This window comes from Ailuropoda melanoleuca, chromosome 16 (genome assembly GCF_002007445.2).
Source record: "Ailuropoda melanoleuca isolate Jingjing chromosome 16, ASM200744v2, whole genome shotgun sequence".
NCBI classification, from domain to species: domain Eukaryota; kingdom Metazoa; phylum Chordata; class Mammalia; order Carnivora; family Ursidae; genus Ailuropoda; species Ailuropoda melanoleuca.
This window is the reverse complement of record NC_048233.1, coordinates 84130450-84141449: the sequence shown is the minus strand read 5'-3', so window position 1 is coordinate 84141449 and position 11000 is coordinate 84130450. Positions and strand designations below refer to the sequence as shown.

General features: G+C 58.5%; 1 protein-coding gene and 1 long non-coding RNA gene across 9 annotated transcripts; one reads left to right on the top strand and one right to left on the bottom strand.

Moving 5' to 3' along the window:
- SLC25A45 (solute carrier family 25 member 45) lies at window positions 1–6363 on the top strand. 8 transcript variants are annotated; one of them, XM_034644950.1, is made up of 7 exons: window positions 1–124; window positions 985–1046; window positions 2051–2094; window positions 2310–2381; window positions 2668–2853; window positions 4963–5221; window positions 5367–6363. In XM_034644950.1, the coding sequence occupies exons 2-7, from the start codon at window positions 1010–1012 to the stop codon at window positions 5633–5635; spliced, it is 867 nt and encodes a 288-aa protein (XP_034500841.1). In that variant the 5' UTR covers window positions 1–124; window positions 985–1009; the 3' UTR covers window positions 5636–6363. The 8 variants fall into 8 exon arrangements, with proteins under 8 accessions (XP_034500841.1, XP_034500838.1, XP_011219878.1 ...); XM_034644947.1 differs by having other exon boundaries at window positions 17–180; XM_011221576.3 differs by having other exon boundaries at window positions 17–562.
- On the bottom strand, window positions 2308–10748 carry LOC117796633. Its single transcript, XR_004621186.1, has 4 exons — window positions 10662–10748; window positions 7508–7838; window positions 3967–4095; window positions 2308–2469 (listed from the first exon to the last, which is right to left on the bottom strand). It is a non-coding gene; the product is annotated as an uncharacterized LOC117796633 (long non-coding RNA).
- Window positions 10749–11000: the final 252 nt, after the last annotated feature.

Below are 11000 nucleotides of genomic sequence, written 5' to 3'. Positions count from 1 at the left end.
ATGAGCCATCATCTGATTTGTAAAAAGATGCAACGAATTTTTAAAAGATGGAAAATATCACTTTCAAAAACAACAGCGAAGAGTGAGGGTGCGTAACCGGACTCAGCTCGTAAGGAGCCGACGGGTGAGTGGAATCACGATTCACGCTCTAACACGCTCCGTGGGACGGCCGCAGAGAAGGTTGGTGGAAGGAAGCAGAGGGGCATGCAGGTCCCTGCCTTGTCAGTTTGGGCTCTTGCCCAAAGAGACATGGGCATTTGTCACCCCAGAGCTGAGACACCCGCCACCCTTGATACATCCAACCCCCCAGCTTGTCCTATGGGAGGGAGGCCTGGACAAGAGAAGGCCAAGCGAGGGAGGCTGTGACTCATGCCAGGGAGCTAGGGGAGCGGCACATCACCCTGGGAGAAGGCAGGGCTTCAGGCCGGGGGAGTCACTCCTCTCAGGGTTGTTCCCACCCTGTTGGCTCTGGGGTTCCCAGGGCGCCGGGACCGCGCTGGGCCTGCCCCCCTGGTGGTCATGCTCTGTCTCTGCGGGCCTGTCCCGGGTGGGCGGCAGCCTGGTGGGTGGCGATGTGGGGACGGGGGGGGGGGGGGGTGGTTTGGGCTAGCCAGGGCGGCCGGTAGGGCCTTGCCCTTGACTGGCTTGGTAAAGCCTTGCTGGCTGAGGCCGCCCTGGAGGAGGGGCCTGGCTGAGGCCCCGCCTGGTCCCGCGCAAGGCTGCAAGGCCACCGTTGGCCAGCAGGGGGCGGGCCACCTGGGCCATCGTCCCTGCCGGGAGATTTCACACTGGGTGCACACCTCCTCCACGGTCAGGGCCACCCGAGGTGGCTCCCTCCCCTCTCCTGGTGCCGCGGTCTGGGCACTAGGCCACTGCTCACCCTTCAGGCCGAGTTAAACATTAGTGGGGGGTTATCGGGCGGGCGAGGGGGAGGGAGATCGGGGTGGGGACGACAGACGCTCACCAGCGTCTCCTCTGTTGCAGCCACCGGTTCCGCCCCTGCCAGACAATGCCCGTGGAGGAGTTTGTGGCCGGCTGGATCTCTGGTGAGACGGTTTTCTTCCTCCTGTCACATCCCCCCTAGCGGTCGGTCACTGCCTGGGGACATAGCAGGAGCTGAGACCAAAGTCCTGGTGCCTCTGGAGGACCCAGAACCAGCTATCCCAGAGCCTCCTGGTAGTGGCCTCAGGGGCACGGGGAGGAAGGTGCAGGTCCTGAAGCCAACGGGAGCCCTCTCCCAGACACCCCTGCAGACCTTCACGGCGAACCCCATCTCCAGGCCCACCCTGTGGGGCTCAGAAGGGAATTTCACCTTTGACCCCAGCAGCTGTCCTGCACTCCCCTCTGGGCCTCTGCCCTACCTGGCAATGGGCTGCATGCCCTGGTGCTGAGGGACTGTGTTGTGGACCCAGCCCAGCTTCTGGGTGACAGCTCCCTCAGAAGAAAGAGAGGGACATTCCGAACCTGCCTCCTGGGGCTGTGACCTTGCCAAGGCTCCAGAGCCAGCATCTGCTCTACAGGGCAAGATCGGAGTGTGGGGAGGTGGCCTGGGGGCTGGGCTGCCTTCCCCCGGGTGCAGGCAGGACTCCCCGTAGGGCCCCCAGCTCTGTACTGCTGGCTGAGCGGCTAGAGCACGGGGAGGGCAGGCCTGGTCTGGATCAAGGCCCCGTACTCAACAGCAGTCGTGAGTGGAAGGGAGGAAGGAGTCAGGCCGGCGGGGAGGCAGGAGCCCTGGAGAATCTCCCACGGCCCCACAGTCGGATAAGCAAGCAGGACAGTCAGTGTGGGACACTGTGAGAACGCCGCGTCTGTGGCTGGCTTCTCCCTTCTGCCTGGGTGTCCTCCTGCATGGCCAAGGCTATCTCTCATTGTCCCCTCGTCCCCACACCTTCCCAGCCCAGCGCTTGGTGTGGGGGAGGATGCAAAGGGGCCAGCTGGAGGAATTTCTTTGGAGTCTGGCAGGAAGGCGGGGCCCCATTTTCTTCTGCCCGAGTTCCCCTCTCCTCAGCCAGGCGCAAGGGGCCTCACTCAGCATCTTCTTACCACACAGGAGCTCTGGGCTTGGTCCTGGGACACCCTTTTGACACTGTAAAGGTGAGTCGAGGGGAGGCACCCAAGGAATGAAGGATGTCACCTGGACCGGGTGTCAGGATGCCTATGACAGGATGCCTTAAGAGCAGGGCCTGGCTGATGGGGATCTTTCCTTTCCAACCTGTCCTGCTGTCATCCTGCTGGGCAGAGGCAGGAACGGGGCTGGAGCCATCCCTGCCCATCCCTCCTGGGCTGCCTGCTCTGTCCTCCTCATCCAGGTGCGGCTACAGACCCAGACCACATACCGGGGCATCATCGATTGTATGGTTAAGACGTACCGCCATGAGTCGGTGGGTGTCTTGCTTCTTTGGGGCTTTGGCATGGGAGGCATCTGGGTGGTCAGTGGCAGCTTTCTTCTCCCTTGGAAGGGCTCTGGACCTGGAAAATAGAAGACCAAAGTCAGGGGCTCCTGGGGGCTGGGTGGTAGCTCTGTGCCCCAAGGATGGAGCTCAGGCTGTCCTCAGCCTCCCGTCGGCAGGGCTCAGGAGTGGTTTCCGGGCAGAGGAGACCCTGCCGGAGCTGGGAAGGGCAAAGAGGAGGCCCCCTTTGCCCTGGGGTCACCATGTCTTTCTACAGCTTCTGGGCTTTTTCAAGGGAATGAGCTTCCCCATTGCGAGCATAGCCGTGGTCAACTCCATCCTGTTTGGGGTCTACAGCAACACGCTGCTGGCACTCACAGCGACTTCCCACCAGGAGCGGCGGGCCCAGCCACCCAGCTACAGGCACGTCTTCATAGCTGGCTGCACTGGAGGGTTCGTGCAGGTGAGGGCGAGGTGCAGGCACGTGTACACACAGGTGCTGTCAAGCATGCACACGCAGGTGCGAGCACGCACACTCATACCTCCGGAGGGGGCTGCCAGCCTCAGTGCTGAGGGAAGACCTCTCTCCCAGGGGACCTTTTGCCCTGGAGAACTGATAGCCCTCCCAGAGCCCGGAGCCCAGCCCCTCCAGCCCTGCTGTGGTCCTGGCACCTCTCCAGGCCGCGCCCTGCTCAGCCCCTCTGCCTGCAGCCTCACCAGGCCCCGGTCCATAGATCTAGCTGGGAGAGGCCAGGGTATTAATCATTAAATAGCTCCCATCATTTAGTTTTGGTCTTTGTTCTCAGCACTTAAGTATCGGCTTTTGATTGGTGGGCTGGAGGAAAGAGGGGCCTCCAGGCACCAGGGGGAACCCCAGCTGATTGGGGGGGATGAGCATAGAGGCAGAGGGACCCTTGGATGTCTCCACCCCATACCCCAGCCAGGCGCCTAAGGTCACCCTCTATTTGGCACCTGCCCTGGTGCCCCTAACACATTTTCTGGGGCAGAGAGCAAGGACGAAGGACAGAATCAGGTGGCTCACTCCAGTGAATTAATGATTCATGAGACCCCAAAAGGTCCTGGCTTTTCTTCTGCCCTTTTTTGTGCAGAGCACACGTGTTCACATTTTTCAAGCCCTGAGACCTGCACCCCACCAAAATAAGGAAGAGAAGTGAGACTCCATGCTAGTGGCTGACACAGCCAGGCCCAGCTCCTGTCACCCTTCCCTCCAGCTCGCAGAACAGATAGCAGAACTGGGGACTGTAGGGTCATGGATGGGGACCGGGTTCAAGGACCAACAGGAACCCAGTTTGCCATCAAGCCCTCAGATTCGGCTTAACAGGTCTCAGAGCAGAAACTGGGTTTTAGTGTGGAGATGGGGAGGAAGAGGCAGGATGTGACTCTGGCTAGCCCAGGGCAGTGGTGACAGACAACCTGTGATGTGCACACAAGTTGCTTTTGGTTCAGCAAAGGCTGACCCCGTCAAACACTGTGCAGCGTGTGCCGTCCCCACTGCACCTGCGGGCACGGGATGGGGAGCAGAGGGACCCTGACCTGCCGCTGCCATCCACCCTACCTTTGGCTCAGCCATTTCCTCACCATCGGGAGCCCCGGGCTCAGGGGCACGTCCCCTGGAGAAGCCTGGAGCTTGGCACTGCCCGCAGGCTCTGAGGGATGACATCAGGAGCCCGGCGTACTGTCCTTCCTGCAGGGGAGGAAGTCGGCAAAGTCAGTCCATCACCCTGGGAACATCACTGCCAGAGCCAGCTTCCACGGCTGAGGAACTAAGCTCGTGTACTTCCCACGAAAGAAACAAAACCCACAGAAACCCCTCATGACACGCTAACCTCAGCCTGACCTCAATTGTCAGCTGAACTTGAACAGCTGACCCTCACATTAGCCCCTGGCCCCAACTTCCCTCCGCACCCACCCCTCAGTCCCAGTGCTACCCCAAACGTTTGTCCCTTCCGCCCCTGCCAGGTGACAAGAGTCCTGGGACCCACAGATCCCACCATCACCCACCTTCTGTTGGGACCCTAGTGGTTGGGGATTTGCGGGAGGCAGGAAAGGCTGGCCCAGTGCTTGACCCTCTCAGGGGTCCTCTGAGAGGCCTCCCGCAGGGAGTGGGGGGAGCGAGACTCTACAAAGTTGAGTCCCCAACAGGACTGAGGTGGCCTCTTTCACTCTGGGGAGGGGTCAGACCTGTCTCACCAGCGCAGACTGAATCCTTAGCGCAGACTGAATCCTTTCCTCAGACCCCCCCCACTGCCGGTGTGAGTTCACCCCTGGCTTTTGGGAGGCTAAAACCTACCCCACCCTTGGAGAAACAGTCCAGGATTGTTTCTGAGCGCATGCCAGGTCAGTGCAGCCCCAAGGAGACGGGCCGTGCCGCAGGCTGTGAGGCTGGCGCTGAGGGCGGCCGTCTGGCCTGTGCCCAGCCCTGCGGGCAGCGGGAGCAGCAAGGCCCCGCGGGAAGAGGGGGCCCTCTCTGCCCACCACCTTCCTCTAGTTAGGGTGGGCCACCGCTCTCGCCCGGAGCCCAGCCCGGCTCTCTGTGCTTCCTTCCCTGCAGGTCTACTGCTTGGCCCCTTTTGACCTCATCAAAGTCCGGCTACAGAACCAGACAGAGTCGAGGGCGCGGCCGGGCAGCCCCCCGCCCCGGTACCGTGGGCCTGTGCACTGCGCGGCATCCATCTGCCAGGAGGAGGGGCCCCGGGGGCTCTTCCGGGGAGCCTGGGCCCTGACGCTGAGGGACACCCCCACGCTGGGCATCTATTTTGTCACCTATGAGTGGCTCTGCCGCCAGTCCGCGCCCGACGGCCAGAACCCCAGTAAGTGGAGTGGCGTGAGCGGGTGGGGGACAGAAAGGTGGGGGAGGGGAGCTGGCCCTTGCCTCGGAGGATGGGGAGGGACCCTAGGAATGGGGGGGCGCTTTGCTCCTCGGTCTGACACCCGCCCGGGCTTCCTGTGCCCCAGGCTCAGCCACAGTGCTGGTGGCCGGGGGCTTTGCAGGCATCACCTCCTGGGCCGTGGCCACCCCCTTGGACGTGATCAAGTCCCGGATGCAGATGGCGGGGCCGAAGCACAGGGTGTACCGGGGGGTCCTGGACTGCATGGCCCGCAGCGCCCGGCAGGAGGGACTGGGGGTCTTCTTCCGGGGGCTTACGATCAACAGCGCCCGCGCCTTTCCCGTCAACGCTGTCACGTTCCTGAGCTACGAGCACCTGCTGCGCTGGTGGGGGTGAGCGTGGCCGGGGGGCGCCCGTAGCTCCCCTGCCGACCCCCGCCCGACGGCCCAGAAGCAGGCCAAGGCGAAAGCGCCAGCCTGCCCTTCTGAGTCGAGAGGCCCGGCCCTTCCTTATGGGCAGGCAGCCGTGGGGAGCAGGACACCTGGGGTCCTAGACTCGGGAACACAGGGCTGGCTTCAGCCTCCCAGCAGCACGGGCCTTGGCTCCCGTGCTCCCTGAGTCTGTGAAGCACACGCACCGTTCCCGGGTGCTGCTGACCTCTCTGAGGGGTGAGCTCGCAGGGCTGCTCTCCTGGGCGCTAACCACCCCCTGGATTCCAGCAACGCGACCTCACCCTCCCCCCACGTCCCCTCCTGTCACACTGCGCCCCGCACACCCCCACTGGAGAGCAGCCTTCTATCTCCTGCTGGTCCAGAAGCCTTCAGTGGCTCCCTTGGCCTGTGGGAAGAATCCCCGCCGCCCCCACCGCCTGGGTGCTCTCCTCCCTGGGGTGTTGGGCAGCCCAGCCCTGCATGCGGGGGCGGCGAGGGGCATAGGCTGTCCTTGATTCCCTGCTGGCCAGCCTCAGGCAGTGCCCCCAGGGTGACTCCATCACTCCTTGGCTCAGCCCGCTCCTGGGCCCAGGCTGAGCACTGTCTCCCAGAGTCCTTCCTGGCAGAAAAGGGACCCCCCTTTGCCCCCCCACTGACTGTGGGGTTTTCATACCACCCACCCCCCCTTACTCCACCACCGGCCTTGATCACAGCCCCCCCTCAGTTTTGCCTCAGTTGTTGATTCGCTTCTCGACCTAACCCGGTGACATAGGGAGCTCCTTGAGGTCAGGGGTCAGACTTCTGATGGGTTCCCCCACTCCAGCCACCATGCCTGCTTCCTTGGTCTCGCCCCCCATCTTTCCACAGAAAGGTTTTTGCCTGCCAGGCCCCTCTCAGAGTGGTGCCAGAAGTCGGGGGCCACTGCCCCCGGGGTGTCTCGTGGCTCGCCCTCACTGATGCCGCTTGTTTTCTTTACCCGTCTCATTGCCGAGTGCCAATTACAAGCTGGCTACGGTTTACTTAATCGGCGATAAAGCTGAGCAGAGTTTGTACCCACTAATGTCCCGATCTGGTCTGAGAGGACCCTGGGCCCACTTATGGTGACCCGAATGCCTGGAATTCTTGCCATTTACTGGGGGCTCCCTCTAAAAACCACAATAGGGGTGCCTGGCCGGCTCTGACTTGTGATCTCGAGGTTGTAAGTTCGAGCCCCATGTTGGGGGCAGAGATTACTTAAAAAAATAAAATCTTAAAAAAAAAAACACATCGCAGTAGTATTACAGTTTACAACGTTATAGCTATTATCGCAGTCTCAGCTCAGAGACAGTGTGTAACTTGTCCAAGGTCACACAGCCAGTGTGCCACACGGCTCGCCTGGACACATCTGAGCCTCCAGCTCCGCAGCCCTGTCACTCTGCTGCTCTGCCCTCTCTGGGGTCTGAGACCGTCTCCCACCAAAGTTCAAACTCACCCGGGCTAGGCCTGCCGGCATCAGCCCCCGTGTGCCGGCCGGAGCTCTCCTTCACTAGATCGTGGGCTGCCGATGGCGGGTGGCCCCCCGAATAGTCCCCCCCTTCTTCCAGTGTCACAGTGTGGCCGCAGGGCCCATGGCCTGGGACCCAGGCTCTGCTTCCTAAGCACCCTTAGAGCTCAGCGTGCCCCCGTGCTTGGGCTTTGGCTCGCCCACTCTTGGCCAGAAGTGTTGACCCCTGAAGGCCCTGCCAGGGAAGCAGGAGGCACCCCGTGGGCCAGGAGCCTGCGTGCGGGGAGCACAGCCCATCTGACCCCCCAGGCCGCTCTGGCACGATGTTGCTGCGATAGTTTCGCTCGCGCTTACCGACGCAGTAGGCAGGGGTCTGTGGGTTTCCAGGTCAGGGCTGATTCCTCTGTGGTCTGTGGAGCGGGGGTGTCTGGTTAGAAATGCAGAATCCCGGGCCCCACCAGGGACGGACCCAATGAGAAGCTCTGAGACTGGGGCCTAGGAAGCCGTGCAAAGCTCTCGGGTGCCTTTTACACACGTTCAAGTTTAAGAAATGGTGTTCAGGTGCTCCTCCCGGACGAAATGTGTTGCCCTTTCGAGCTCAGGGAGTCATGAATCCAGGCGAGGTGACTGGAACTCCCAGCTCCGGTGGCCTCCTCTCCTGTCCAGACTCAGGAAGCCTGTGTTCCTGGGATGGAAAAACAGGGTCTGTCTCAGCCAGTCACTGCCCTTTCTGTGCCTCAGTTTCCTCTGATGTCTGGTCAGTTTGTGAGCCCCAGTGGCTGTCCAGCCCCCTGCGGTGCCAGGCATTGGAGGTGGGTAGGCAGTGATGGTCTGATAGTTGTTGGGGGCACGGGGGGCGGGGGGCAGTGGGTGCCTGTGGAAGAGGAGGTGGTGCTTATAAATGGGCAAGAAGGGAGCAGGGGGTCAGGGTGGTCCTCTGTAGTTCGCCATGAGTCACGTTACCAGTCAGCAAGAGAATAAAATTTAAAAATCCTTTTAGTTAAATTCTCTTTGGGGTAGTAATTATACCCATAAGCCTGCCTCTGTACTGTCCGTTTTCCCCATCTGGTTCTTTCCAGAAGTGTCTCTGGGGGCTGGAACTCCTCTCCTCTAGTTCCTCACTTAGAACCAGAGAGAAGGCAGGCCTCCCGTGGGGCCGCTCAGTTCCGGGCCGGCTCCTTCCTCTGCCACGACAGGGCTGCTGGCTGGGCTGCCCGAACAGAGCTGGAGTGAGGTCAGGGTTAAGTGTGACAGGGTTAGTGAGACAACAGCTCACTCCTCTTTCAGAGGCCCAGGGAAGGGATGCAATGGGAGGAAAGGAGTGTGGAAAGACAAATATCAGGCAGGAAGTGGCCAAGGATTTTCTTTTTCTTTTTCTTTTTTTTTAACTAGGCTCCACACCCAGCATGGAGCCCAACACGGGGCGTGAACTCACCACCCTAAGATCAAGACCTGAGCTGAGGGGCACCTGGGGGGCTCAGTCGGTTAAGCATCTGCCTTTGGCTCAGGTCATGATCCCAGGGTCCTGGGATGGAGCCCCGCATTGGGCTCCCTGCTCAGCGGGAAGTGTGGTTCTCCCTCTGCCACTCCCCCTGCTTGTGCTCTCTCTCTTGCTCTCTCTCTCTCAAACAAAAACAAAAACAAAAATAAAAACAAACCTCAGCTGAGATGCCGAGATCAAGAGTCAGACACTTAACCGACTGAGCACCCCAGGTGCCCTGTGGCCAAGGATATTTCTAAAAGCCACGTGTTTTTACATCAGCAGGGTCTCGTAGCACTCATGTTAAATTCCTCAAGGAATTAACATGTTGTTAGAGGTCATGATTCTTTTTGAGAGCTCACTGAGATCGAAGGAATCCCTAAGAACCGAATAGCAAACGCAGCTGCTTTGAGGTCGGCGGTGGGGCCGGTGTCTGAGCCTTGCACGTAAGCAGCCTGAGACCTGGGCAAACGTACATAGCATCTCGCCGGTGTTCGTGCTGTCAAACGTGACACTTATTTTTATAGCAGTGATCACAGTAGGAGAAATTACAGGAGGCTAACTGATGAGGACTCCCTGCGCGCAGGGACAGGGAGAAATGACACGTGGGGGGACGATTCTGGCTTAAATCACTTCTTCCAGACTCACTAACGGCTGAGCCACGGGGAGGCACTTTGCAAATGTGACTTCGTTGGTGTTTCCAGCCTCACTGACCACTGTCCTGAGCCCCAGGCCCACACTGCTGGCTGTCTCTGGTCACGGATCCTTGAGCGTCCCAAAGTGCCTCACGTTCCCCCTCAGCCTTCTCCTGCTACAGTGTTCTGTGGCCCAGGAATGTCCTCAGGCCTAAAGTCTCAGAGAAGCTCCCCTCCCACATCAAAGGAGTCCCCAGGTCCTGCTAGCCCTTGCTCCTAAGGTGTTCTAGGACTCATTCCCTCTTTCTCAGTCATGAAACCACAGCCCTGATCCTGTCCTGAATCTGGACAAATAACTCAACTTTTTCCCACTCTCCTTGTCCCCCTCGATGGCTTTCCAACACTCTGAGGAATCAAGGCAAGCTCTTCCTACAATCTTCAAGGCCCTCAGACATTCACCTTCTTCTGGTTCTTTAAACAACCACATGCCCTCTCACCACAGGACATTTGCATCTACAGTCCTCACAGCCTGTGCACCTCCCACTCATCCTTCTGCTGTCATCACCACTTCCTTGAGGGAAACTCTCCTCAGCCTCTCTGTCTAGGTCAAGTTCCTTTGGCTTATGCCAGTGGTTTGGAATCACCTGGGAGGCTTGTTCAAATACAGATTCCTGGGTCCCATTCTGGGGCTTCTGAATCAGTAGGTCGAGGAGACCCCAAGAAGCTGTGCTTTCCGAGGTTCCTCCTGATGCTGCCGGTCTGGGCCACAGTTTGAGAAGCACTAGCTTGTGCTCTCACGTAATCCCCACTTCATCTGGAATCACACGCTTTGTGTGTGTGATTCCTTTATGATAATTGTCTTTCCTCCAAGCTATGAGCTCCGTGAAGCAGAGACCTTGTCTGTTTTTGTCCATCATCAAAACCCTAGCGGGCTCACAGAGTTGCTCAATAAAGAGCTTTGAACAAATAAATGAATGAGTAAATGAAAGAAAGAGTCCCCTCTGGCAGGCTGGCGCTCTAGACTTTACCTAGAGCCCTCCTACTACAAGGGAGCTAGATTCCAGATCCGCTATTACAAACGCGATCTTAAAGCCACTGCTAACTTTTCAAGAAGTAAGGGAACTTCCCAGGCGCCCCTTCAAAACAAGGAAGTCAGTGTAAATCGGGGTGTTGGAACTGGAGCTGCCCGTAGGGCTCACACTACAGCTGAGACCTTGGAGGTTAAAGAACCTCATGGAGCTGAACACTAGGCTTTGAGTCCACGACACCCACAGGGGAGCCGACCCCAAGATTCATAAGTTAAACCAAGATTCTGGAAAGGGATACACCTTTAGTGAAAGAGTAAACCAGAAAACCTCCACCCACCAAAAAGGGAATTTACAAAGAAACCTACCTCTCCCTTGTGGCCAAAAGAAATTAAGAATAAGAGTCTCCTCTGTGAACCAGGAACCACTTGTGTACCCACAGTACTTCAGGTCTGGAACATCTTTCCGGGAGAAATTAATTTATCATGGTAGTAGCGCCCTCTCGTGCCTAGTAGGGGTAATTACACATTTTTTTTCTGAAGGAGAGATCCCTAAATCGGATCTTCGGGTTTTCCAGAGATGAAAAATAAAAATAAACTAATAAAATATTTTTAAAAATTATTCCCACAACCAGAAATTAAGAGATACACAAAGAAAAAAGCCACCATGAGTTAAAGCATCAGTAGAAACAGAAAGCAACAGATTTA

Coding starts and splice junctions, on each gene's coding strand:
- SLC25A45 (XM_034644946.1), top strand. CDS start 2,128: ATGTCACCTGGACCGGGTGTCAGGATGCCTATGACAGGATGCCTTAAG. Junction 2,382..2,747: donor AGACGTACCGCCATGAGTCG/GTGGGTGTCTTG, acceptor TGGGGTCTACAG/CAACACGCTGCTGGCACTCA. Junction 2,854..4,962: donor GCACTGGAGGGTTCGTGCAG/GTGAGGGCGAGG, acceptor CCTTCCCTGCAG/GTCTACTGCTTGGCCCCTTT.